General features: G+C 44.4%; 1 protein-coding gene across 1 annotated transcript in view; it reads right to left on the bottom strand.

Annotated features, from left to right (window-relative positions):
* Positions 1 to 27,360, bottom strand: part of LOC106569492 (collagen alpha-1(XI) chain) — a 177,857-nt gene that overhangs the window by 52,117 nt on the left and 98,380 nt on the right. Inside the window, exons 23-37 of the mRNA XM_082961028.1 lie at positions 27,108 to 27,161; positions 26,024 to 26,068; positions 24,777 to 24,830; positions 24,235 to 24,279; positions 24,086 to 24,139; positions 23,574 to 23,618; positions 20,756 to 20,917; positions 16,519 to 16,572; positions 11,153 to 11,206; positions 9,608 to 9,652; positions 9,447 to 9,500; positions 6,589 to 6,633; positions 5,030 to 5,083; positions 4,633 to 4,740; positions 4,290 to 4,397 (exon numbers count right to left, since the gene is read on the bottom strand). Coding sequence (XP_082817154.1) covers positions 4,290 to 4,397; positions 4,633 to 4,740; positions 5,030 to 5,083; positions 6,589 to 6,633; positions 9,447 to 9,500; positions 9,608 to 9,652; positions 11,153 to 11,206; positions 16,519 to 16,572; positions 20,756 to 20,917; positions 23,574 to 23,618; positions 24,086 to 24,139; positions 24,235 to 24,279; positions 24,777 to 24,830; positions 26,024 to 26,068; positions 27,108 to 27,161 — 981 coding nt within the window. The remainder of the gene's footprint in view (positions 1 to 4,289; positions 4,398 to 4,632; positions 4,741 to 5,029; positions 5,084 to 6,588; positions 6,634 to 9,446; positions 9,501 to 9,607; positions 9,653 to 11,152; positions 11,207 to 16,518; positions 16,573 to 20,755; positions 20,918 to 23,573; positions 23,619 to 24,085; positions 24,140 to 24,234; positions 24,280 to 24,776; positions 24,831 to 26,023; positions 26,069 to 27,107; positions 27,162 to 27,360) is intronic.

Raw genomic sequence — 27,360 nt, 5'->3', positions numbered from 1 at the left:
CCTGTACCACCCCAGTCTCTCTCTGTTCTATTCCTGGACCACCCCAGTCTCTCTCTGTTCTATTCCTGGACCACCCCAGTCTCTCTCTGTTCTATTCCTGGACCACCCCAGTCTCTCTCTGTTCTATTCCTGGACCACCCCAGTCTCTCTCTGTTCTATTCCTGTACCACCCCCAGTCTCTCTCTGTTCTATTCCTGTATCACCCCAGTCTCTCTCTGTTCTATTCCTGTACCACCCCAGTCTCTCTCTGCTCTATTCCTGTACCACCCCAGTCTCTCTCTGTTCTATTCCTGTACCACCCCAGTCTCTCTCTGTTCTATTCCTGTACCACCCCAGTCTCTCTCTGTTCTATTCCTGTACCACCCCAGTCTCTCTCTGTTCTATTCCTGTACCACCCCAGTCTCTCTCTGTTCTATTCCTGTACCACCCCAGTCTCTCTCTGTTCTATTCCTGTATTACCCCAGTCTCTCTCTGTTATATTCCTGTACCACCCCAGTCTCTCTCTGTTCTATTCCTGTACCACCCCAGTCTCTCTCTGTTATATTCCTGGACCACCCCAGTCTCTCTCTGTTCTATTCCTGTACTACCCCAGTCTCTCTCTGTTATATTCCTGTACTACCCCAGTCTCTCTCTGTTATATTCCTGGATCACCCCAGTCTCTCTCTGTTCTATTCCTGTATTACCCCAGTCTCTCTCTGTTCTATTCCTGTACCACCCCAGTCTCTCTCTGTTCTATTCCTGTACCACCCCAGTCTCTCTCTGTTCTATTCCTGTATCACCCCAGTCTCTCTCTGTTATATTCCTGGATCACCCCAGTCTCTCTCTGTTCTATTCCTGTACCACCCCAGTCTCTCTCTGTTATATTCCTGTATCACCCCAGTCTCTCTCTGTTCTATTCCTGTACCACCCCAGTCTCTCTCTGTTCTATTCCTGTATTACCCCAGTCTCTCTCTGCTCTATTCCTGTACCACCCCAGTCTCTCTCTGCTCTATTCCTGTACCACCCCAGTCTCTGTTCTATTCCTGTACCACCCCAGCCTCACTCTGTTCTATTCCTGTACCACCCCAGTCTCTCTCTGTTCTATTCCTGTACCACCCCAGTCTCTCTCTGTTCTATTCCTGTATCACCCCAGTCTCTCTCTGTTCTATTCCTGTATCACCCCAGTCTCTCTCTGTTATATTCCTGTACCACCCCAGTCTCTCTCTGTTCTATTCCTGTACCACCCCAGTCTCTCTCTGTTCTATTCCTGTACCACCCCAGTCTCTCTCTGCTCTATTCCTGTACCACCCCAGTCTCTGTTCTATTCCTGGACCACCCCAGCCTCACTCTGTTCTATTCCTGGACCACCCCAGCCTCTCTCTGCTCTATTCCTGTACCACCCCAGTCTCTCTCTGTTCTATTCCTGTATTACCCCAGTCTCTCTCTGTTCTATTCCTGTACCACCCCAGTCTCTCTCTGCTCTATTCCTGTACCACCCCAGTCTCTCTCTGTTCTATTCCTGTACCACCCCAGTCTCTCTCTGTTCTATTCCTGTACCACCCCAGTCTCTCTCTGTTCTATTCCTGTACTACCCCAGTCTCTCTCTGTTCTATTCCTGTACCACCAAAGTCTGTCTCTGTTCTATTCCTGTACCACCCCAGTCTCTCTCTGTTCTATTCCTGTATTACCCCAGTCTCTCTCTGTTCTATTCCTGGACCACCCCAGTCTCTCTCTGTTCTATTCCTGGATCACCCCAGTCTCTCTCTGTTATATTCCTGTACCACCCCAGTCTCTCTCTGTTCTATTCCTGTATTACCCCAGTCTCTCTCTGTTCTATTCCTGTACCACCCCAGTCTCTCTCTGTTCTATTCCTGTATTACCCCAGTCTCTCTCTGTTATATTCCTGTATTACCCCAGTCTCTCTCTGTTCTATTCCTGTACCACCCCAGTCTCTCTCTGTTCTATTCCTGTATTACCCCAGTCTCTCTCTGTTCTATTCCTGGACCACCCCAGTCTCTCTCTGTTCTATTCCTGGATCACCCCAGTCTCTCTCTGTTATATTCCTGTATTACCCCAGTCTCTCTCTGTTCTATTCCTGTACCACCCCAGTCTCTCTCTGTTCTATTCCTGTACCACCCCAGTCTCTCTCTGTTCTATTCCTGTATTACCCCAGTCTCTCTCTGTTCTATTCCTGTACCACCCCAGTCTCTCTCTGTTCTATTCCTGTACCACCCCAGTCTCTCTCTGTTCTATTCCTGTATTACCCCAGTCTCTCTCTGTTCTATTCCTGGACCACCCCAGTCTCTCTCTGTTCTATTCCTGGATCACCCCAGTCTCTCTCTGTTATATTCCTGTATTACCCCAGTCTCTCTCTGTTCTATTCCTGTACCATCCCAGTCTCTCTCTGTTCTATTCCTGTACCACCCCAGTCTCTCTCTGTTCTATTCCTGTACCACCCCAGTCTCTCTCTGTTCTATTCCTGTACCACCCCAGTCTCTCTCTGTTCTATTCCTGTACTACCCCAGTCTCTCTCTGTTCTATTCCTGTACCACCAAAGTCTGTCTCTGTTCTATTCCTGTACCACCCCAGTCTCTCTCTGTTCTATTCCTGTATTACCCCAGTCTCTCTCTGTTCTATTCCTGTATCACCCCAGTCTCTCTCTGTTCTATTCCTGTACCACCCCAGTCTCTCTCTGTTCTATTCCTGTATTACCCCAGTCTCTCTCTGTTCTATTCCTGGACCACCCCAGTCTCTCTCTGTTCTATTCCTGGATCACCCCAGTCTCTCTCTGTTATATTCCTGTATTACCCCAGTCTCTCTCTGTTCTATTCCTGTACCATCCCAGTCTCTCTCTGTTCTATTCCTGTACCACCCCAGTCTCTCTCTGTTATATTCCTGTATCACCCCCAGTCTCTCTCTGTTCTATTCCTGCACCACCCCAGTCTCTCTCTGTTCTATTCCTGGATCACCCCAGTCTCTCTCTGTTCTATTCCTGTACCACCCCAGTCTCTTTCTGTTCTATTCCTGTATCAACCCAGTCTCTCTCTGTTCTATTCCTGTACCACCCCAGTCTCTTTCTGTTCTATTCCTGTATCACCCCAGTCTCTCTCTGCTCTATTCCTGTATCACCCCAGTCTCTCTCTGTTCTATTCCTGTATCACCCCAGTCTCTCTCTGTTCTATTCCTGTATCACCCCAGTCTCTCTCTGTTCTATTCCTGTATCACCCCAGTCTCTCTCTGTTCTATTCCTGGACCGCAATGTTGTTTGTTCTTCACTGCTTGCCCTTTTTTTTGTGGCAACAGGTCACACATTTTGCTGTTGTGATGGCACACTGTAGTATTTCACCCAATAAATATTGGAGTTGATCAAAATTGGATTTGTTTTAGAATTCTTTGTGGATCTGTGTAATCTGAGGGAAATATGTGTATCTAATATGGTCATACATTGGGCAGGAGGTTAGGAAGTGCAGCTCAGTTTACACCTCATTTTGAGTGCAGTGTTGCACATAGCCTGTCTTCTCTTGAGAGCCAGGTCTGCCTACGGCAGCCTTTCTCAATAGCAAGGCTATGTTCACTGAGTCTGTACATAGTCAAAGCTTTCCTTAAGTTTGGGTCAGTCACGGTGGTCAGGTATTCTGCCACTCTGTACTTTCTGTTTAGGACCAAATATCATTCTAGTTTGCTCAGTTTTTTTGTTAATTCTTTCGGATGTTCAAGTAATTCTCTTTTTGTTTTCGCATGATTTGGTTGGGTCTAATTGTGTTGTTGTCCTGGGGCTCTGTGGCGTCTTGTGTTTGTGAACTGAGCCCCAGGACCAGCATGCTTAGGGGACTCTTCTCCAGATTCATCTCTCTGTAGGCGATGGCTTTGTTATGGAAGGTTTGGGAATCGCTTCCTTTTTAGGTGGTTGTAGAATTTAACCTCCACAAATGTAATTTCTCTCTTACTCTGCACTCAGAACATCAGATCCTAAGATTCTGCTTCACCTACTCCACATTGACAATCTGAATGTCAAATCTAATCGTCATCATCTTCAATGAGCATATTTCAAAAGAGGATCTTGGAAAATAACCTGTTGCTATTTTTCATGAAATCTATTCTCAAGATTTTGGAAATGAGCGTAAATTGTTAGATATGTACCGTTAGGTTTTCCATGACAACAGTAAGTGTTGTTATTCATTGTTCCTATTCTGGCATTTCAATAGACAAAGCCCAGTTGTGATTGTGTTTTCAACCCCCCCCCCATTTTCTTCATAATATGCTTTGGCTGGGTGAGACCATTGTCGAGTCATAGGGGAGTTTTGTTTTACCTTTCCTCCTTCTTTCCCAGCAGCTCCAGGTAAACCTTGCTCTCCGGGGGGTCCAGGGGAACCAGGGTGTCCCCTCTCTCCGATGCCGCCGGTCTCTCCCGTTGGTCCCTGTCAGACAGACACAACACCAGATTTACATATTGTATCACATGTTAATGCTTATTAGATGACAGTAAACTAAGTAATTCAAAGGTTTTCAAGTAAATGTTTTACATAATTTAGTGTTTGAATGATTACTGGTTAATTTCCCTAGTGTCCTGATAAACATGTTTAGTGTGTGGTGTGTATTGTGTAGCGTATAGTGTGTAGTGTGTAGTTTGTAGTGTGTAGTGTGTGGGCCTACCTGAGGTCCTACAACCCCTCCAGGCCCAGGGGGGCCAGTCTTTCCCTGGAAACCTGTCTCTCCTCTCTGCCCAGGGTGACCAGGCATTCCGTCTTTACCAGGGGGCCCCTGAGGGAGATGAGATGGACAGGTTCAGTTAATAGGGACCACATTGCTGAAGTACAATGATACAGTAATACATATTGTAGTACCATCAGCTATTTTAAATGAGAGGGAAGGGTACATAGGTTAGGGCCCTTAGGTTCTGGGAAGGGTACATAGGTTAGGGCCCTTAGGTCCTGGGAAGGGTACTTACGTTAGGGCCCTTAGGTCCTGGGAAGGGTACTTACGTTAGGGCCCTTAGGTCCTGGGAAGGGTACTTACATTAGGGCCCTTAGGTCCTGGGAAGGGTACTTACATTAGGGCCCTTAGGTCCTGGGAAGCCGACTGGTCCCTGGGGTCCTTGAGGTCCCTGAGATAAAATAAGAAAAAATTAACTTCCTTAATGTTCACACCTCCTCCCAATGGCCTCCAAACTAAAACCATCCTTTATCCTCACACCTCCTCCCAATGGGCTCCAAACTAAAACCATCCTTTATCCTGAACCTCCTCCCAATGGCCTCCAAACTAAAACCATCCTTTATCCTTACACCTCCTCCCAATGGGCTCCAAACTAAAACCATCCTTTATCCTCACACCTCCTCCCAATGGGCTCCAAACTAAAACCATCCTTTATCCTCACACCTCCTCCCAATGGCCTCCAAACTAAAACGATCCTTTGTGCTCACAGCTCTTCCCAATGGGCTGCAAACTAAAACCATCCTTTATCCTCACACCTCCTCCCAATGGGCTCCAAACTAAAACCATCCTTTATCCTCAACCTCTTCCCAATGGGCTCCAAACTAAAACCATCCTTTATCCTCACACCACCTCCCAATGGGCTCCAAACTAAAACCATCCTTTATCCTCACACCTCCTCCCAATGGCCTCCAGACTAAAACCATCCTTTATCCTCACACCTCCTCCCAATGGGCTCCAAACTAAAACCATCCTTTATCCTCAACATCCTCCCAATGGCCTCCAAACTAAAACCATCCTTTATCCTTACAACTCATCCCAATGGGCTCCAAACTAAAACCATCCTTTATCCTCACACCTCCTCCCAATGGGCTCCAAACTAAAACCATCCTTTATCCTGAACCTCCTCCCAATGGCCTCCAAACTAAAACCATCCTTTATCCTTACACCTCCTCCCAATGGGCTCCAAACTAAAACCATCCTTTATCCTCACACCTCCTCCCAATGGGCTCCAAACTAAAACCATCCTTTATCCTCACACCTCCTCCCAATGGCCTCCAAACTAAAACGATCCTTTGTGCTCACAGCTCTTCCCAATGGGCTGCAAACTAAAACCATCCTTTATCCTCACACCTCCTCCCAATGGGCTCCAAACTAAAACCATCCTTTATCCTCAACCTCTTCCCAATGGGCTCCAAACTAAAACCATCCTTTATCCTCACACCACCTCCCAATGGGCTCCAAACTAAAACCATCCTTTATCCTCACACCTCCTCCCAATGGCCTCCAGACTAAAACCATCCTTTATCCTCACACCTCCTCCCAATGGGCTCCAAACTAAAACCATCCTTTATCCTCAACATCCTCCCAATGGCCTCCAAACTAAAACCATCCTTTATCCTTACAACTCATCCCAATGGGCTCCAAACTAAAACCATCCTTTATCCTTACACCACCTCCCAATGAGCTGCAAACTAAAACCATCCTTTATCCACACACCTCCTCCCAATGGGCTCCAAACTAAAACCATCCTTAATCCTCAACCTCCTCCCAATGGGCTCCAAACTAAAACCATCCTTTATCCTCACACCTCCTCCCAATGGCCTCCAAACTAAAACAAACTAAAACATCTCCTCAGATTCTTTGCAATAGAACAGAATACATATATTTAGTACTTACTCTCTCTCCTGGTCCACCGGGAGGTCCGTCGTTGCCTGATGTTCCCTGTGGAGCAGACAAACACAGTCAGATAGAGGCTGGAGAGATGGGTGGGAATCTCCGGCATTGTCCTCGACTGCTTCAGGTCATATCTTTGTGGCAGACATTCCTCAGTGAGCACGGGTGGTTCCGTATTGTCCCCAGCACCTTTTCACTATTGTGTCCCTCAGGGGTCAGTTCTGGGGCCCATCCTTTTTTCTCCCTGTATATACTTCCTCTTGGTGACATCATCCACAATCGTAGCATTCAGTTTCGCTGCTATGAGGATGACACACAGCTCTATTTACCAATCAGACCCAGTGACCAAGCTAGCGTAGCTACACTTCACAAGTGACTAAGCTAGCGAAGCTACACTTCACAAGTGACCAAGCTAGCGTAGCTACTCTTCACAAGTGACCAAGCTAGCGTAGCTACACTTCACAAGTGACTAAGCTAGCGAAGCTACACTTCACAAGTGACCAAGCTAGCGTAGCTACTCTTCACAAGTGACCAAGCTAGCGTAGCTACTCTTCACAAGTGACCAAGCTAGCGTAGCTACACTTCACAAGTGACCAAGCTAGCGTAGCTACACTTCACAAGTGACCAAGCTAGCGTAGCTACTCTTCACAAGTGACCAAGCTAGCGTAGCTACACTTCACAAGTGACCAAGCTAGCGTAGCTACACTTCACAAGTGACCAAGCTAGCGTAGCTACTCTTCACAAGTGACCAAGCTAGTGTAGCTACACTTCACAAGTGACCAAGCTAGCGTAGCTACTTTTCACAAGTGACCAAGCTAGCGTAGCTACTCTTCACAAGTGACCAAGCTAGCGTAGCTACACTTCACAAGTGACCAAGCTAGCGTAGCTACACTTCACAAGTGACCAAGCTAGCGTAGCTACTCTTCACAAGTGACCAAGCTAGCGTAGCTACACTTCACAAGTGACCAAGCTAGCGTAGCTACACTTCACAAGTGACCAAGCTAGCGTAGCTACTCTTCACAAGTGACCAAGCTAGTGTAGCTACACTTCACAAGTGACCAAGCTAGCGTAGCTACTTTTCACAAGTGACCAAGCTAGCGTAGCTACTCTTCACAAGTGACCAAGCTAGCGTAGCTACTCTTCACAAGTGACCAAGCTAGCGTAGCTACTTTTCACAAGTGACCAAGCTAGCGTAGCTACTCTTCACAAGTGACCAAGCTAGCGTAGCTACTCTTCACAAGTGACCAAGCTAGCGTAGCTACACATCACAAGTGACCAAGCTAGCGTAGCTACACTTCACAAGTGACCAAGCTAGCGTAGCTACACTTCACAAGTGACCAAGCTAGCGTAGCTACACATCACAAGTGAAGAGATGACCATTCTAGAGTCTAGGTTGAAAACTAAAGGAGACCGGGCCCCTTCCATTAGGGCCCCTAGACTGTGGAATGGTCAGCCAGAGTTTAGGCTTGCAGACTCAGTGCCTCTTTTTAAATCCCTGCTGAAGACATACTTTTAGAAAGATGATTTGAATGTAAGATTTTAAATAGCTATCTTTTTTTTTCATTTCTCATTAATGTTTTTCTTTCTTTGTTAGTACTTTTATTTACTTGTGTTATATTATGATGTGATGTACTTTCTTACTAGTATTGAAAAGCGCTACACAAATAAAGTTATTACTATTATTAGTATTATTATTATTATTATTATAATATTGTAAAGTAGGCCCGGGTCAAATCATGTTAAATACTTTCAAACATCTGAGCTACACTTGATGTAGTTTGCCATGTATCATAGAACCAATATGGTTCAACAGGTACAGCAAGCTTTACAAGGAGATTTGGAATATATCACGGAGTGGGTTTGCCAAAACAAACTTGTTTTAAACACCAAGAAAACCAAAGTTATGTTGGTCTGTTCCACTAGGAAAAGGCCAAAACAGCATGGGATACAATTTAAGTATGGGAGGAGTACAAATTGAAGAAGTGGCAGAAACCAAACTATTGGGAGTGCAGCAAGACAACAGCTTATCATGGTCGTCTCAAATAACTCATCTATGTTAAAAAAATTATTAAAACAGCATGCATACTCAGAAGGATAGCTAAATATTTACCAGGAAAAATTCTTCAGCAAATAACACAAGCATTAATTGAGAGTCAGGTGAACTACTGTTCTGAGGTCTGGGGAAATGCATCATCAAGTGAAGTTAGGAGGCTGCAGATTACACAGAACAAAGCAGCAAGGATTGTTTTAAGGTGGAGATATGGTTCTTCTGTTGCAGTCATGCGCAATGTTCTTGGTTGGTCATCAATCGACAAGATAATTGAAAAAAAAAACATGCTTATTTTATTTCATAATATACATCATTTAAAACGGCCAAGTTCTATTCACAATGGTAATCAGTTGGTAAGAGACAGTCATTCAGTAAATACTAGGAATAGATTGTCCACCATCTAAGCGTTATCCAGACAGAAAAGAGAAATAGGCAAAAGAACATTTCGAATTAGAGCAATAAAGAAATTGAATAAATTAACAGAGCAAACCAGAAACCTTTCAATATATAAATTTAAACATTATTTTAAAACCATTTAAATATAATACCTATAAATGTTGTGAGACTACAGTAGATTGAGTATTTATTGGGTCATTATGTTAGTATATTATGCATGTTTGTAATAGTGTGTTATATGTGAAAATGTGTTCGTATTATAAATTGTATTTTAATGTTTTAAGGACTCTTGGAAGATTAGTTCAAATGGGGAGTAAAAGAGATCCAAATCAAATCAAATCAAATCAAATCAAATCTGGCTAGATGATGTTTCTGGATGGGACATCATCCTGGTTAGATGACAGTTATAACTGACCTTAGCACCTGGCTTTCCAGTTGGTCCTCTGGCACCTCTTCCACCACGGGGACCCTAGATTACAAGGAACACAGAGAAGACCAATCATCTAGCAAGTCAGAGAAGGTGTTGTGTTAGAGAGAATAGACTGCGGACCGACTGATGAGTTTCCAGGTTCTTACCGTTGGGCCACGTTGTCCTCTGGGTCCAGATTTACCAGCGATACCCTGAAAAACACCCACAATCACACAAACATCTTTATTCGTGAGACTGGGGGTTTCAAAGCACAAACAAACAATCAAACTTGATATAAGTGGAATAGAAAGGATACAGTTATATATTGACTGATAAACATGAGGCAAAGAGTAATTACAGATGAATTTATACACACACAGTTAAGGTCATTCAAACACACTATAGCTCCTCAGACAGACAGACTCCTCCACTGCTCTGTGGACGAATGAGATAAAACAATGTGTAACATCTTTTAGAGAAATAAATCTGAAAATCAGGGCACGCGGTGAGTTGACATATACCCACATTACCCAGAGGCACTTAAGTTGACAGCATGACCTGCCTGTCAGCTTTGGCATATTGGCTCCTGAAGTGTCTAGGGTAGTGTCCCAAAATGGCACTCTATTCCCTATTTAGTGCACTAGGTCCCCCATAGATCCCTGGTGTAAAGTAGCGCACTACATAGGGAATAGGGTACCATTTGGGATGCAGCCTAAGTGTCTGTCTACTTCTCACTCCTCACCGTCTGTCTGTCTGTCTGTCTGTCTGTCTGTCTGTCTGTCTGTCTGTCTGTCTGTCTGTCTGTCTGTCTGTCTGTCTGTCTGTCTGTCTGTCTGTCTACTTCTCACTCCTCACCGTCTGTCTGTCTGTCTGTCTGTCTGTCTGTCTACTTCTCACTCCTCACCGTCTGTCTGTCTGTCTGTCTGTCTGTCTGTCTGTCTGTCTGTCTGTCTGTCTGTCTGTCTGTCTGTCTGTCTGTCTGTCTGTCTGTCTGTCTGTCTGTCTGTCTATCTGTCTGTTTGAGAGGAAAGGAGCTTGTTTTACCAATTCCCTCTCCCCCTTCTTACTTCCCCCCCAATGCCCCCCCTCTTCTCCTCTCTCCCTCCCCTCTCCTCCCTCCTCTCCCCTCCAACCATCCTCTCTTCTCTGGACTCCTGCTGGGCAATGCTAGACTTTGATGTTCCACTCCACTTCCCCTACTATTGAGTTGTACTGACTTGATTCTTTACTTTGACAGTAGTTCTTCTTGACTTTACTTGTCCAACTTTACTTTGGCAGTAGTTCTTCTTGACTCTACCTGTCCTACTTTACTTTGGCTGTAGTTCTTCTTGAATCTACTTGTCCTACTTTACTTTGGCAGTAGTTCTTCTTGACTCTACTTGTCCTACTTTACTTTGGCAGTAGTTCTTCTTGACTCTACCTGTCCTACTTTACTTTGGCAGTAGTTCTTCTTGACTCTACTTGTCCTACTTTACTTTGGCAATAGTTCTTCTTGAATCTACTTGTCCTACTTTACTTTGGCAGTAGTTCTTCTTGACTCTACTTGTCCTACTTTACTTTGACAGTAGTTCTTCTTAATTCTACTTGGAGGTTAAGGACTGCAGCTCCACAAGAGTATTTCAGACTGGTGTCATGGAGGGTGAAGAGACATGTTGGATTAGAAGTCTTTGAAAAGAAAGTAATAATTAATGGAATGATCGAAAGAGCCTCACCCGTCCTCCTTTCTCTCCGTTGGATCCGAGGAATCCAGGGAAGCCACTGGAGCCCTGTGAACAGAGAGATGGTAAGAGAACAGAAGGAACAATACAGGGATAGTTAGAGAGAGGAAGAAAAGAGATGGATAGAGAGAGGAAGAAAAGCGATGGATAGAGAGAGGAAGAAAAGAGATGGATAGAGAGATGAAGAAGAGAAATGGATAGAGACAGGAAGAAGAGAGATGGATAGAGAGATGAAGAAGATAGATGATAGAGACAGGAAGAAGAGAGATGGATAGAGAGATGAAGAAGAGAGATGATAGATACAGGAAGAAGAGAGGTGGATAGAGAGAGGAAGAAGAGAGATGGATAGAGTGAGATGGATAGAGAGAGGTGGATAGAGAGAGGAAGAAGAGATATGGATAGAGAGAGGTGGATAGAGAGAGGAAGAAGAGAGATGGACAGAGAGATGAAGAATAGATATGGATAGAGAGAGGTGGATAGTGAGAGGAAGATGAGAGAGGAAGAAGAGAGTAGGATAGAGAGATAGATAGAGAGATGAAGAAGAGAGATGGATAGAGAGAGGTGGATAGAGAGATGATAGAGATGAAGAAGAGAGATGAAGAAGAGAGATGGATAGAGAGAGGTGGATAGAGAGAGGAAGAAGAGAGATGGATAGAGAGAGGTGGATAGAGAGATAGATAGAGAGTGGATAGAGAGGTGGATAGAGTGAGGTGGATAGAGAGAGGAAGAAGAGAGATGGATAGAGAGGTGGATAGAGAGATGGATAGAGAGATGGATAGAGAGATGGTTAGAGAGAGGTGGATAGAGAGAGGAAGAAGAGAGATGGATAGAGAGAGGTGGATAGAGAGAGGAAGAAGAGAGATGGATAGAGAGAGGTGGATAGAGAGAGGAAGAAGAGAGGTGGATAGAGAGATAGATAGAGAGATGGATAGAGAGGTGGATAGAGAGAGGTGGATAGAGAGAGGAAGAAGAGAGATGGATAGAGAGAGGTGGATAGAGAGATGGATAGAGAGATGGATAGAGAGAGGAAGAAGAGAGATGGATAGAGAGAGGTGGAGAGATGGATAGAGAGAGGTGGATAGAGAGAGGAAGAAGAGAGATGGATAGAGAGAGATGGATAGAGAGAGGAAGAAGAGAGATGGATAGAGAGAGGAAGAAGAGAGGTGGATAGAGAGAGGAAGAGCGGACAGGAATAGATGCTACATTTTAAGTGACCTCTGTCCAATATAATCAAGTCTCACACAGAATAGAAAGGGACACAGGGCTAAAAGGGTTTTGTCTTGTCTTGCTAAAAACATAAGAGAAGCTAGCTTGTTAGCACACGGTTAGAAACTAAGACATATGAGAGAAAGATGAGGTTGATACTGTTGGATACACATCAGCCATTTAGCTGTTGCGCTATCACAGGCTACCATTGATGGCCATCACAATACCAGTCAAATAAATGACCCGGTAAAGTGCTCACTGCGGCATGATAATCACCATGTTGACTAAATAAGGAAATCCGTAGGAGTTTACCAATGTGGCATCCCTTCAAGTGGCATTGAAAATACAGATAAATTAAGAAAAATAGTTATACCCTCGCGTCACGTGCGCGAGCGTTGCAAAATACATTTAGAAATCTATATTATTGAATTATTGCACCCACACTGCTTGCGCGCGTCAATGAGCATCTGCGTTGCCAAGGGCTAAAATAGAAGTCAGTTCTATTTGTGACGCAGATCGCTCTGCAAGTCCTGCCTCTCCCATCTCCTCATTGGTTTATAGAAGCAGGTACCCACGTGCCATCGTCTCATTGGTTTATAGAAGCAGGTACCCACGTGCCATCTCCTCATTGGTTATACCCACGTGGGTGACTGAAAGACGAACGAATTTATGAAGGTTGCCAATCGCAATATAAAGTCAAGAGAAGAAAAAGCCTGGAAGGAGGAGAGATGACTAGAAACGATTCGGTTGACCATTTTATGTGTGGATTAATTGTTGGAGTAGAGGACCTTGTGCATTTCAAGAAAAATAACAACTCAACCCAGGACAAATTAGCTAGCAACAGCAAGCTTGCTAAATAGGACAAATTAGCTAACAAGTGCAAGCTAGCTAGCTAAATTTCCATAAATGTTTAATGCTTTCGACCTGTCCCCAAATGAATGTAATTGGTTCAGAGTTTATTTTGATATTTTAACCATGCGTGTCGTGATCGCGTTTGGTGTGGGGGGGACAAAATACATTTATGCACGATGGCGCAGGCGCGCAGCCGGTTTGGGTTCCGTGTTATGGTTGATGTGCTTCATAGCACATATACATGCTCTCTCATACAGTGAATACATCTGTCTACCTGTGTATGTGTGACTGTGCTATTTGTGAAGACAGTGACTGTGCTACGTGTGAGGACAGTGACTGTGCTATTTGTGAGGAAAGTGACTGTGCTATTTGTGAGGAAAGTGACTGTGCTATTTGTGAAGACAGTGACTGTGCTATTTGTGAGGACAGTGACTGTGCTACTTGTGAGGACAGTGACTGCGCTACTTGTGAGGACAGTGATTGTGCTACTTGTGAGGTCAGTGACTGTCCTACTTGTGAGGACAGTGACTGTGCTACTTGTGAGGACAGTGACTGTACTACTTGTGAGGACAGTGACTGTGCTACTTGTGAGGAAAGTGACTGCGCTACTTGTGAGGGCAGTGACTGTGCTACTTGTGAGGACAGTGACTGTGCTACTTGTGAGGACAGTGACTGTGCTACTTGTGAGGACAGTGAATGTGCTACTTGTGAGGACAGTGACTGTGCTACTTGTGAAAGCAGTGACTGTGCTACTTGTGAGGACAGTGACTGTGCTACTTGTGAGGAAAGTGACTGCGCTACTTGTGAGGACAGTGAATGTGCTACTTGTGAGGACAGTGACTGTGCTACTTGTGAGGACAGTGACTGTGCTACTTGTGAGGACAGTGAGTGTGCTACTTGTGAGGAAAGTGACTGTGCAACTTGTGAGGACAGTGACTGTGCTACTTGTGAGGACAGTGACTGTGCTACTTGTGAGGACAGTGACTGTGCTATTTGTGAGGACAGTGACTGTGCTATTTGTGAAGACAGTGACTGTGCTATTTGTGAGGACAGTGACTGTGCTACTTGTGAGGACAGTGACTGTCCTACTTGTGAGGACAGTGACTGTGCTACTTGTGAGGACAGTGAGTGTGCTACTTGTGAGGAAAGTGACTGTGCAACTTGTGAGGACAGTGACTGTGCTACTTGTGAGGACAGTGACTGTGCTACTTGTGAGGACAGTGACTGTGCTACTTGGTGTAGACTAAACTCATTCCATCCTTCCATAGGAAGGGAGAAGGTTCTCTTTGGCTTAATTATTTTTTATCACATCGTTGCAAGTTCTGCTAAACTAAACAGTGAGAAGAGGGGAGAAGAAGAGGAGGAGAGGGGAGAAGAGGAGGAGGAGAGGGGAGAAGAGGAGGAGGAGAGGGGAGAAGAGGAGGAGAGGAAGGATAAGAGAAGAAAGGAGAGCTGGAAAGGCAGGAGAGAAGGAGAGGAGGAGAGGAGGATAAGATAGCAGCCAAGTTTGATTTGCACTCCACTCACAAGACAGTCAAAGCGATTGCAAATAGCTTGGTGAATTAACACTGGGGGAAAGCTGTTAACAGGGACTGCCAGAGCGACGCAGCAAGAAAAAGAACACTCAGTCACTTGTTTACAGAGGGAAGAAAAGGGAGAGGTTAAATCAACTCCAAACCTTGGCTAACTACCTTTTCATACACTATGACAACTTCTAAAACAATTTCTAAAACTATGTCTAACAGAACGTCAAAAACAATGTCTAAAACAGGCTTTGGGGGCTGAAAGAACACGTTTTCTTTATTTCCTAATCAGGGACTGGTTTCTGAATCACTCTGTTTAGCCAACCGTTCCACTGACATAGTGTCTGAATCACTCTGTTTAGCCAACCATTCCACTGACATAGTGACTGAATCACTCTGTTTAACCAACTGTTCCACTGACATAGTGTCTGAATCACTCTGTTTAGCCAACCGTTCCACTGACATAGTGTCTGAATCACTCTGTTTAGCCAACCATTCCACTGACATAGTGACTGAATCACTCTGTTTAACCAACTGTTCCACTGACATAGTGTCTGAATCACTCTGTTTAACCAACCGTTCCACTGACATAGTGTCTGAATCACTCTGTTTAGCCAACCGTTCCACTGACATAGTGTCTGAATCACTCTGTTTAACCAACCATTCCACTGACATAGTGTCTGAATCACTCTGTTTAACCAACCATTCCACTGACATAGTGACTGAATCACTCTGTTTAACCAACCATTCCACTGACATAGTGACTGAATCACTCTGTTTAACCAACCATTCCACTGACATACTGTCTGAATCACTCTGTTTAACCAACCGTTCCACTGACATAGTGACTGAATCACTCTGTTTAACCAACCATTCCACTGACATAGTGTCTGAATCACTCTGTTTAACCAACCGTTCCCCTGACATAGTGTCTGAATGACTCTGTTTAACCAACCGTTCCACTGACATAGTGTCTGAATCACTCTGTTTAACCAACCATTCCACTGACATAGTGTCTGAATCACTCTGTTTAACCAACCATTCCACTGACATAGTGACTGAATCACTCTGTTTAACCAACCATTCCACTGACATAGTGTCTGAATCACTCTGTTTAACCAACCATTCCACTGACATACTGTCTGAATCACTCTGTTTAACCAACCATTCCACTGACATACTGTCTGAATCACTCTGTTTAACCAACCATTCCACTGACATACTGTCTGAATCACTCTGTTTAACCAACCGTTCCACTGACATAGTGTCTGTCCCAAGTGACAGGGGTGTCTACCCCAAGTGACAGGGGTGTCTACCCCAAGTGACAGGGGTGTCTGTCCCAAGTGACAGGGGTGTCTACCCCAAGTGACAGGGGTGTCTGTCCCAAGTGACAGGGGTGTCTGTCCCAAGTGACATGGGTGTTTGTCCCAAGTGACAGGGGTGTCTACCCCAACTGGAACCCTATTCACTTGATAGTGCACTCATTTTAATCAGGGCCCAAAAGGGTGGCTCAGAGATACAGGAAGGAGTATGGACAGGTGATGACATCAGCAGATGCCTCATTGGTTAACTCAGGGTGTGGATGATGGGTAAGAGGAAGAGTCAGCAATACACTCACTCACTCACTCACTCACTCACTCACTCACTCACTCACTCACTCACTCACTCACTCACTCACTCACACGCACTCACGCACACAAGCACGCACACACACACACAAGCACGCACACACTCACACACACACACACACGCACACACACACACCCTGTTTTCACATACCTTAGGTCCTTGTCTTCCTGGGTAACCGGGTAATCCAGGGACACCAAGTTTACCCTAAACAACAACAAAGAAAATACAGGTTCTTAAAAACAGATCAAGAGAGGGTGGATAGTGATAGTGGTAGGGTTAATGGTAGTGGTAGGGTTAATGATAGTGATGGTGGTAGGGTTAATGATAGTGATAGGGTTAGTGAAAATGATAGTGTTAGTGATAGGGTTAGTGAGTGATAGTGGCAGGGTTAATGATAGTGATAGTGGTAGTGATAGGGTTAATGATAGTGATAGTGGTAGTGATAGGGTTAATGATAGTGATAGGGTTAGTGATAGTGATAGTGTTAGGGATAGGGTTAATGATAGTGATAGTGATAGTGATAGTGATAGGGTTAGTGATAGTGATAGGGTTAGTGATAGTGATAGGGTTAATGATAGTGATAGTGGTAGGGTTAGTGAGAGTGGTAGGGTTAGTGATAGTGGTAGTGGTAGGGTTAATGATAGTGATAGTGATAGGGTTGGTGATAGTGACAGTGATGGTACTGGTAGTGATAGCGGTAGGGTTAATGATAGTGATAGTGATAGGGTTAGTGATAGTGGTAGGGTTAGTGATAGTGGTAGGGTTAGTGATAGTGGTAGGGTTAGTGATAGTGTTAATGGTAGGGTGAGTGATAGTGATAGGGTTAGTGATAGTGATAGGGTTAGTGATAGTGGTAGGGTTAGTGATATTGATCGTGATAGTGGTAGGGTTAATGATAGTGATAGGGTTAGTGATAGTGGTAGAGTTGGTGATAGTGGTAGGGTTAGTGATAGTGGTAGGGTTAGTGATAGTGGTAGTGGTAGGGTTAGTGATAGTGATAGTGGTCGTGATACTGGTAGTGATCGTGATAGTGGTAGGGTTAGTGATAGTGATAGGGTTAGTGATAGTGGTGGAGGGTTAGTGATAGTGGTAGGGTTAGTGATAGTGGTAGGGTTAGTGATAGTGGTAGGGTTAGTGATAGTGGCAGGGTTAATGATAGTGGTAGGGTTAGTGATAGTGATAGTGGTAGGGTTAGTGATAGTGATAGTGGTAGGGTTAGTGATAGTGGTAGAGTTGGTGATAGTGATAGTGGTAGGGTTAGTGATAGTGGTAGGGTTAGTGATAGTGATAGTGGTAGGGTTAGTGATAGTGATAGTGGTAGGGTTAGTGGTAGTGATAGTGGTAGGGTTAGTGATAGTGGTAGAGTTAATGATAGTGGTAGGGTTAGTGATAGTGATAGTGTTAATGATAGTGGTAGGGTTAGTGATAGTGATAGTGGTAGGGTTAGTGATAGTGATAGTGGTAGGGTTAGTGATAGTGGTAGGGTTAGTGATAGTGGTAGGGAACAGTCTATGACTGGGGTGGCTGGGGTCTTTGACAATTTTTAGGGCCTTCCTCTGACACCGCCTGGTGTAGAGGTCTGGGATGGCAGGCAGCTTAGCCCCAGTGATGTACTGGGCCGTACTCACAACCATCTGTAGTGCCTTGCGGTCAGAGGCCGAGCAACTGCCGTACCAGGCAGTGATGCAACCAGTCAGGATGCTCTCGATGTTGCAGCTGTAGAACCTTTTGAGGATCTCAGGACCCATGCCAAATCTTTTTAGTTTCCTGAGGGGGAATAGGCTTTGTTGTGCCCTCTTCACAACTGTCTTGGTGTGGTTGAACCATTCTAGTTTGTTGTTGATGTGGACACCAAGGAACTTGAAGCTCTCAACCTGCTCCACTACAGCCCCGTCAATGAGAATGGGGGTCGTGCTCTGTCTTCCGTTTCCTGTAGTCCACAATCATATCCTTAGTCTTGCTTACGTTGAGGGATAGGTTGTTATTCTGGCACCACCCGGCCAGGTCTCTGACCTCCTCCCTATAGGCTGTCTCGTCATTGTCTGTGATCAGGCCAACCACTGTTGTGTCGTCTGCAAACTTAATGATGGTGTTGGAGTCGTGCCTGGCCATGCAGCCGTGGGTGAACAGGGAGTACAGGAGGGGACTGAGCACACACCCCTGGGGAGCTCCAGTGTTGAGGATCAGCGTGGCAGATGTGTTGCTACCTACCCTCACCACCTGGGAGGTGGCCCGTCAGGAAGTCCAGGATCAAGTTGCAGAGGGAGGTGTTTAGTCCCAGGATCCTTAGCTTAGTGATGAGCTTTGAGGGTACTATGGTGTTGAACACTGAGCTGTAGTCAATGAATAGCATTCTCACGTAAGTGTTTATTTTGTCCAGGTGGGAAAGGGCAGTGTGGAGTGCAATAGAGATCGCATCATCTGTGGATCTGTTTGGGCGGTATGCAAATTGGAGTGGGTCTAGGGTTTCTGGGATAATGGTGTTGATGTGAGCCATTACCAGCCTTTCAAAGCACTTCATGGCTACGGACGTGAGTGCTACGGGTCTGTAGTCATTTAGGCAGGTTGCCTTTGTGTTCTTGGGCACAGGGACTATGGTGGTCTGCTTGAAACATGTTGGTATTACATTGATAGTGATAGTGGCAGTGATAGTGATAGTGTAGTGGTAGTGGTAGGGTTAGTGATAGTGGTAGTGGTAGGGTTAGTGATAGTGTAGTGGTAGTGATAGTGATAGTGTAGTGGTAGGGTTAGTGATAGTGGTAGTGGTAGGGTTAGTGATAGTGTAGTGGTAGTGGTAGTGGTAGGGTTAGTGATAGTGTAGTGGTAGGGTTAGTGATAGTGTAGTGGTAGTTGTAGGGTTAGTGATAGTGATAGTGATAGTGTAGTGGTAGTGGTAGTGGTAGTAGTAGTAGTATGGTTAGTGATAGTGTAGTGGTAGTGGTAGTGATAGTGTAGTGGTAGTGGTAGGGTTAGTAATAGTGATAGTGTAGTGGTAGCGTTAGTGATAGTGTAGTGGTAGGGTTAGTGATAGTGGTAGTGGTAGGGTTAGTAATAGTGATAGTGTAGTGGTAGCGTTAGTGATAGTGATAGTGTAGTGGTAGGGTTAGTGATAGTGGTAGTGGTAGGGTTAGTGATAGTGTAGTGGTAGTGGTAGTGGTAGTGGTAGTGATAGTGTAGTGGTAGTGGTAGGGTTAGTGAAAGTGGTAGTGGTAGGGTTAGTGATAGTGTAGTGGTAGTGGTAGTGGTAGGGTTAGTGATAGTGCTAGTGTAGTGGTAGGGTTAGTGATAGTGTAGTGATAGTGTAGTGGTAGGGCTAGTGTAGTGTAGTGGTAGTGGTAGTGATAGTGATAGTGGTAGTGGTAGTGATAGGGTAGTGATAGTGATAGTGGTAGTGGTAGTGATAGTGGTAGGGTTAGTGATAGTGGTAGTGATAGTGTAGTGGTAGTGGTAGTGATAGTGTAGTGGTAGTAATAGTGTAGTGGTAGGGTTAGTGATAGTGGTAGTGATAGTGGTAGTGGTAGTGATAGTGATAGTGGTTGAGTAGTGGTAGGGTTAGTGATAATGGAAGTGATAGTGGTAGGGTTAGTGATAGTGATAGTGTAGTGATAGTGATAGTGGTAGGGTTAGTGATAGTGCTAGTGTAGTGGTAGTGATAGTGATAGTGTAGTGATAGTGTAGTGGTAGTGATAGTGGTAGTGGTAGTGATAGTGATAGTGTAGTGTAGTGGTAGGGTTAGTGATAGTGTAGTGGTAGGGTTAGGGATAGTGATAGTGTAGTGATAGTGTAATGTAGTGGTAGGGTTAGTGATAGTGGTAGTGGTAGTGATAGTGTAGTGTAGTGTAGTGGTAGTGATAGTGGTAGTGTAGTGATAGTGATAGTGTAGTGGTAGTGATAGTGGTAGGGTTAGTGGTAGTGTAGTGGTAGGGTTAGTGATAGTGGTAGTGATAGTGGTAGTGGTAGGGTTAGTGATAGTGATAGTGTAGTGATAGTGATAGTGGTAGGGTTAGTGGTAGTGTAGTGGTAGTGTTAGTGATAGTGGTAGGGTTAGTGGTAGTGTTAGTGATAGTGGTAGGGTTAGTGGTAGTGTTAGTGATAGTGGTAGGGTTAGTGGTAGTGTTAGTGATAGTGTTAGTGATAGTGGTAGTGTTAGTGGTAGTGTAGTGGTAGTGTTAGTGATAGTGGTAGGGTTAGTGGTAGTGTAATGGTAGTGTTAGTGATAGTGATAGTGGTAGGGTTAGTGGTAGTGTTAGTGGTAGGGTTAGTGGTAGTGGTAGTGGAGTGGTAGTGATAGTGGTAGTGACAGTTTTAATGATAGTGATTTTGATAGTTTTAGTGCTAGGTGATAGTTTTAGTGCTAGTGACGATCGTGATTGTGAGGTGTCAGTACCTTCTCTCCAGCCGACCCGATAGGGCCAGCCTCTCCGTTGGGGCCGGAACGACCTTTGGGGCCTTCAGGTCCGTCTTCCCCTCTGGCTCCTAGGACACCGAGCTCTCCCTTGTCTCCCTTGATGCCCATGTCACCCTTGAAACCTGGAAAACCGTCCTCTCCCTGAAAAATAAACACAGGAAATAGAAATACATGCATTTTGTTCACTGAGCAGTGTGTCATCTTGGACTATTATGGAATATCACCGTCATATTAACAGCGGCAAACTAACTTTAATAATTTAAAAAGTAAAAAAAAAAGCAAACTCTATTTTTTTTTATTTTACATGAGCAGCCAGGCATAAGATGCATACACTGTAAACTTGGGATGATAAATGGTGACATCTAGTGGTAGCATGGTGAATTGCAGAGTCACAGAATATTGTGATCTACTGACATCATCCGGTCAGACCTGAGAATGCAGTTGGCATGTGTTTCTCAACAACCCTTGTACAGAACATGTTGCAGGAAATGCCCGTTGATACAATGCCATTGATCAGTTACGATGTTATAAGACTGATGGTTTCTCGACACAGATGATTTGCTTATATAGCAGGTTAGGATAACTAACGTGGCAGGTTAGGAGACTGATGTTAAGGTGAGGAAAAGGGTTAGGCTTAGCTGCAATGCTACAGTTGTCAACAACTGTTGTCCCCGCCGACACGAAAGAATCGTCAAGAAACGCCTATATCAGAAAGCACCCCTAGGCCTCCTGAGTGGCGCAGCGGTCTAAGGCACTGCATCGCAGCTATAGAGGCGTCACTACAGATCCGGGTTCGGTCGCAGCCGGCCGTGACGGGGAGACCCATGAGGTGGCGCACAATTGGACCAGCGTCGTCCGGGTTAGGGAAGGATTTTCCCGGCTATGATGTCCTTGTGCTTGATCAGGGGCTGTGACAGCCTGGGTGCATTCCTGCTGACTTCGGTCGCCAGCTGTACGATGTTTCCTCTGACACATTGGTGCGGCTGGCTTCTGGGTTAAGCGAGTAGTGTGTCAAGAAGCAGTGCGGCTTGGCTAGGTCGTGTTTCGGTGGATGCATGGCTCTCAACCTTCGCCTGTCCCTAGACTGTATGAGAGTTACAGCGATGGGACAAGGCTGTAAGTACCAATTGGATATCACGAAAAAGGGGTAAAAAGTACAATAACATAAAAAAGAAAGCACCCCTTAATTGCGCTCTGCATTTACACCCTTCTCCTTTTTCACAGAACCAACGTCAAGAGGCTATCCTTCCCAAATAGCACTAAGGGACTATCAGAAAGGACTACCACACTATTACCTTCTTGGGGGTTCTACTGAGTCCTCATACCTACTGGGACTAAACAGTGGTGATGACAGACTTTTTCATACATAACCTCCTATTTTTCCAGGGTTTTTTTGTACACAGTCTCACTTTCCAATGTGGGAAACAGCAAACTTCCCCCAAAAACAAAAGTTACACAGCAGAAAGTCTTTATTAAATATACATTTATTTCAGTCTGCATCCATGTAAAAACATTTCTTAACCCCTTCTAACAGCTACCCTTCTGCAGGTAGTCTAGTGGTTAGAGTGTAGGGGCGGCAGGTAGCCTAGTGGTCAGAGTGTAGGGTGGGCAGGTAGCCTAGTGGTTAGAGTGTAGGGTCGGCAGGTAGTCTAGTGGTTAGAGTGTAGGGGCGGCAGGTAGCCTAGTGGTTAGAGTGTAGGGTCGGCAGGTAGTCTAGTGGTTAGAGTGTAGGGGCGGCAGGTAGCCTAGTGGTCAGAGTGTAGGGTGTGCAGGTAGCCTAGTGGTTAGAGTGTACGGTCGGCAGGTAGTCTAGTGGTTAGAGTGTAGGGGCGGCAGGTAGCCTAGTGGTTAGAGTGTAGGGGCGGCAGGTAGCCTAGTGGTTAGAGTGTAGGGTCCGTAGGTAGCCTAGTGGTTAGAGTGTAGGGTCGGTAGGTAGCCTAGTGGTTAGAGTGTAGGGTCGGCAGGTAGCCTAGTGGTTAGAGTGTAGGGTCGGTAGGTAGCCTAGTGGTTAGAGTGTTGGGACAGCAGGTAGCCTAGTGGTTAGAGTGTAGGGTCGGTAGGTAGCCTAGTGGTTAGAGTGTTGGACTTGTAACTGGAAGGTTGCAAGATCAAATCCCTGAGCTGACAAGGTAAAAATCTGTCATTCTGCCCCTGAACAAGGCAGTTAACCCACTATTCCTAGGCTGTCATTGAAAATAAGAATTTGTTCTTACCTGACTAGTTAAATAAAGATAAAAAATGATGACTCAAGAGGAAAATGATGCTGGAGACATTAGATAGATTAACAAGCTGGAATGTTTAGAGCAGCTGGGAACAACAATGGCAGCCAATCAATCTAGAATCAGATCATGGCACTAACAAGGTCTTGTTCCTTCCAGCTGAATGTTCTACCCCCATTACTACCCAAATGAGTTCAAGCCTGATAGTCATTTAAGGGGTTTTCAGATCTGCTTGCTAAAAAGGCTTGACAAAAATAGTGTGGAATGTCTTTGTCCCAAAATGGCACCATATGCACTACATTTGACCAGAGCCATATTGGTAGTAGTGCACTATATAGGGAATAGGGTGCCATTTTGGGACGCACATATGGTGAAGGTAGAAGTAGACATTTCCCTCTAACCACTGATTCAGGGCCAGATATTATCTCATCCCCCCCTAATGGTTTAGGTTATGATTGAACGTTGGGTAATCTGATCCTCGATCTGTGGTTTGAAAACCACTTCTACCTCCAACACAAATATGAGGTGGCCATTTTGTAAATGTCCGCCATGTTAAAGAAGACACTGGCGTTGTTTACCTTTTCTCCTCCGCCGCCTTTAAGGCCTCTGACACCCTCAGCACCCTGTAGGAGGAAGCAGAGGATCAAAGACGAGTCAAAACTACATGAGATGTAAGACTGGAAGAATGTTTCATAGATATATACTGTAAAAATGTTTAATAAATATATACTGCACGAATGTTTAATAGATATATACTGTAAAAATGTTTAATAGATATATACTGTAAAAATGTTTAATAAATATATACTGCAAGAATGTTTAATATATATATATATATATACTGTAAAAAAAATAGATATATACTGCAAGAATGTTTAATACATATATACTGTAAGAATGTATAATCTCAGCATTTAGATTTTTTATACTTAAAAAAAGAGGTGAGCATGACACAATTGACTCATGTATGTAGGCTACTGCTAATCAATCAATCAATCAATCAATCAATCAATCAATCAATCAATCAATCAATCAATCAAGCTAAGGTCAACAGCAAGGTCAAAGGGTGTGACCCTTGAAGGGTCGTTACCTTGACACCGCGAGGGCCAGGGTAGCCAAGAGAACCCTGAGGACCTGGATGACCCTACAATAACAAAACAAAACAAAGACAATGGCTTAATATTACAGAGGAGGTATGAATGAATTAATAAAATATAGAATAAATGAAATCAGACTTACGACGCCTCCTTTAATTCCCGGAGGACCCTCCTTCCCTGGGTGACCCTGGAAGAAAGATTCATACTATATTATATGGCATTTTACTATATTACACACCAATACTATATTATATGGCATTTTACTATATTATATACCAATTCTATATTATATGGCATTTTACTATATTACACACCAATACTATATTATATAGCATTTTACTATATTATATGGCATTTTACTATATTATATACCAATACTATATTATATGGCATTTTACTATATTATATACCAATACTATATTATATGGCATTTTACTATATTACATACCAATACTATATGGTATGGCATTATTTACATACTACTATACTACAACTACTACTATACTTTTATGGCATACTTCACTATACTATACATTACTGTACTATACTATACTATGCTATACTAAATACATATGCTATACTATGATGTACTACTGTATATAGAATACTGGTGGCACATGGCATAATTTGGCCAAATAGGTTTATGTCTGCGTCTAACAGGAAGCTGTTTCAAATAAGACTCACGGGAGGACCGTCGGCACCAGCCAGACCAGCCAATCCCTGACGACCTGACGGTCCCTAGATGGAGGGAGGGAAAGAGAGAGAGAGAGAGAAAGATGGGAGGGAGAGAAACAGAGAGAGAAAGAAAGAGAGAAAGAGAAAGAGAGAGAGAAAGAGAGTGAGAGAGAGAAAGTGAGAGAGAAAGAGAGAGAAAGAGAGAGAGAGAGAGGGAGAGAGATGGGAGGGAGAGAGATGGGAGGGAGAGAGAGAAAGATAGCGAGAGAGAGAGAAAGAGGGAGAGAGATGGGAGGGAGAGAAAGAGAGAGAGATGGGTTGGAGAGAAAGAGGGAGAGAAAGAGGGAGAGAGATGGGAGGGAGAGAAAGAGGGAGAGAAAGAGAGAGGGAAAGAGAGTGAGAGAGAGAGAGAAAGAGAGAGAGAAAGAGGGAGAGAGATGGGTTGGAGAGAAAGAGAGAGAAAGAGAGTGAGAGAGAGAAAGTGAGAGAGAAAGAGAGAGAAAGAGAGAGAGAGAGAGAGGGAGAGAGATGAGAGAGAAAGATAGCGAGAGAGAGAGAAAGAGGGAGAGAGATGGGAGGGAGAGAAAGAGAGAGAGATGGGTTGGAGAGAAAGAGGGAGATAAAGAGGGAGAGAAAGAGAGAGAGAAAGAGAGAGAGAAAGAGAGAAAGAGAGAGAGAGATGGGAGGGAGAGAAAGAGAGAGAGAGAGAAAGAGAGAGAGAAAGAGGGAGAGAGATGGGTTGGAGAGAAAGGGAGAGAAAGAGGGAGAGAGATGGGAGGGAGAGAAAGAGAGAGAGAGAGGTTATAAAATGGATCTAGAACAACATGACTACTTACAATACAAACAATATTTTATTAACCTAAGCATTTTTCCTACTTTCAGTAATAACCAGAAACAAAATGCTTGAAACTGTGTCAAGATACGTCAGCGTATACGTATGTGTGTGTGTGTGTGTGTGTGTGTGTGTGTGTGTGTGTGTGTGGTGTGTGTGTGTGTGTGTGTGTGTGGGGGGGGGGGAGTGCGTCTGTGAGCGTGTGTGTGCGTGTGTGTGCCCATGGCTTGGAAAGCAAGTCTGTTAAATCACTTAAACGGTCAGACTGTGAAATCTATCTAAAACAACAGAGGGGGGGATACCAGGGTCTGATACACACACACACACACACACACACACACACACACACACACACACACACACACACACACACACACACACACACACACACACCACACACACACACACACACTCGTAGACTTACTTTTTCACCAGGCGGTCCGATCGGGCCTTGAGGACCAACAAGACCCTTAAGGAGAGAGATAATAGAAACCAGACGTGTTACACATAGGTTCTGGTGTACGTTCCTAATGCCACCCTATTCCCTACAGAGCCCTGTGGGCCCTGGTTTAAAGTAGTGCACTAGGAAGGGAATAGGGTGCCATTTGGGGACATATCCCTTTATCCTGTCTCACAGACACACTTAGTTAGAGTCATATTGCTAGATGATCTGTCGTTGCTATGAAGGGGAACTTAAATGAAAACTGTTTATCATTGACTCTGAACAGTATTCAAATCATCTATGTAACTGTCAACAGGACAGTGATCCTCTATGTAACTGTCAACAGGACAGCGATCCTTTATGTAACTGTCAACAGGACAGTGATGCTCTTTGTAACTGTCAACAGGACAGTAATCCTCTATGTAACTGTCAACAGGACAGTGATCCTCTATGTAACTCTATGTAACTGTCAACAGGACAGTGACCCTCTATGTAACTGTCAACAGGACAGTGATCCTCTATGTAACTGTCAACAGGAAAGCGATGCTCTATGTAACTGTCAACAGGACAGTGACCCTCTATGTAACTGTCAACAGGACAGTGATCCTCTATGTAACTCTATATTGCTGTCAACAGGACAGTGATCCTCTATGTAACTGTCAACAGGACAGTGATCCTCTAGTAACTGTCAACAGGACAGTGATCCTCTATGTAACTCTCAACTGGACAGTGATCCTCTATGTAACTGTCAACAGTGGGATTGATTTGACTCCATAAATCTAAACAAGATGTGTGTCATTTAGAAGATGATGAAGAGAAACGGAGGGAACAGCATTGGGAATAAGTCTACTGTGGTTCTGCCTTTTAATGAGAGAACATCATGGTGGTAGAGGATATCACACAGATATCACACATTTGATGAACGAGGGATAGAAAGAGAGAGAGAGAGCGAGAGCGAGAGAGAGTGAGAGAGATAGAGAGAGATAGTGAAAAGTGAAAAAGAGAAAGAAAAAAAGGAGAAAGAAAAATTAATCAAATGTACTGCTACTGGTCTGTTGCTACTTACTTGTGATCCAGGGATCCCCTGCTGTCCTGCAGGCCCCGACTCTCCTTGTGGGCCCTAATGGAACAGAGAGAGAGACAAGATTAGATTCACTACACCTTAGTAGAACAGAGAGAGAGATCAGATAAGACTGAGAGACTAGATCAGATTCTCTATAGTCAACACTCCACCTGAGTTGAACAGAGAGACTAGATCAGATGCTCTATAGTCAACACTCCACCTGAGTTGAACAGAGAGACTAGATCAGATTCTCTAT

The sequence above is a fragment of the Salmo salar genome, chromosome 14, assembly GCF_965601325.2.
Source record: "Salmo salar chromosome 14, fSalSal1, whole genome shotgun sequence".
Lineage (NCBI taxonomy): Eukaryota > Metazoa > Chordata > Actinopteri > Salmoniformes > Salmonidae > Salmo > Salmo salar.
This window is presented reverse-complemented; position numbering and strand designations above follow the sequence as displayed.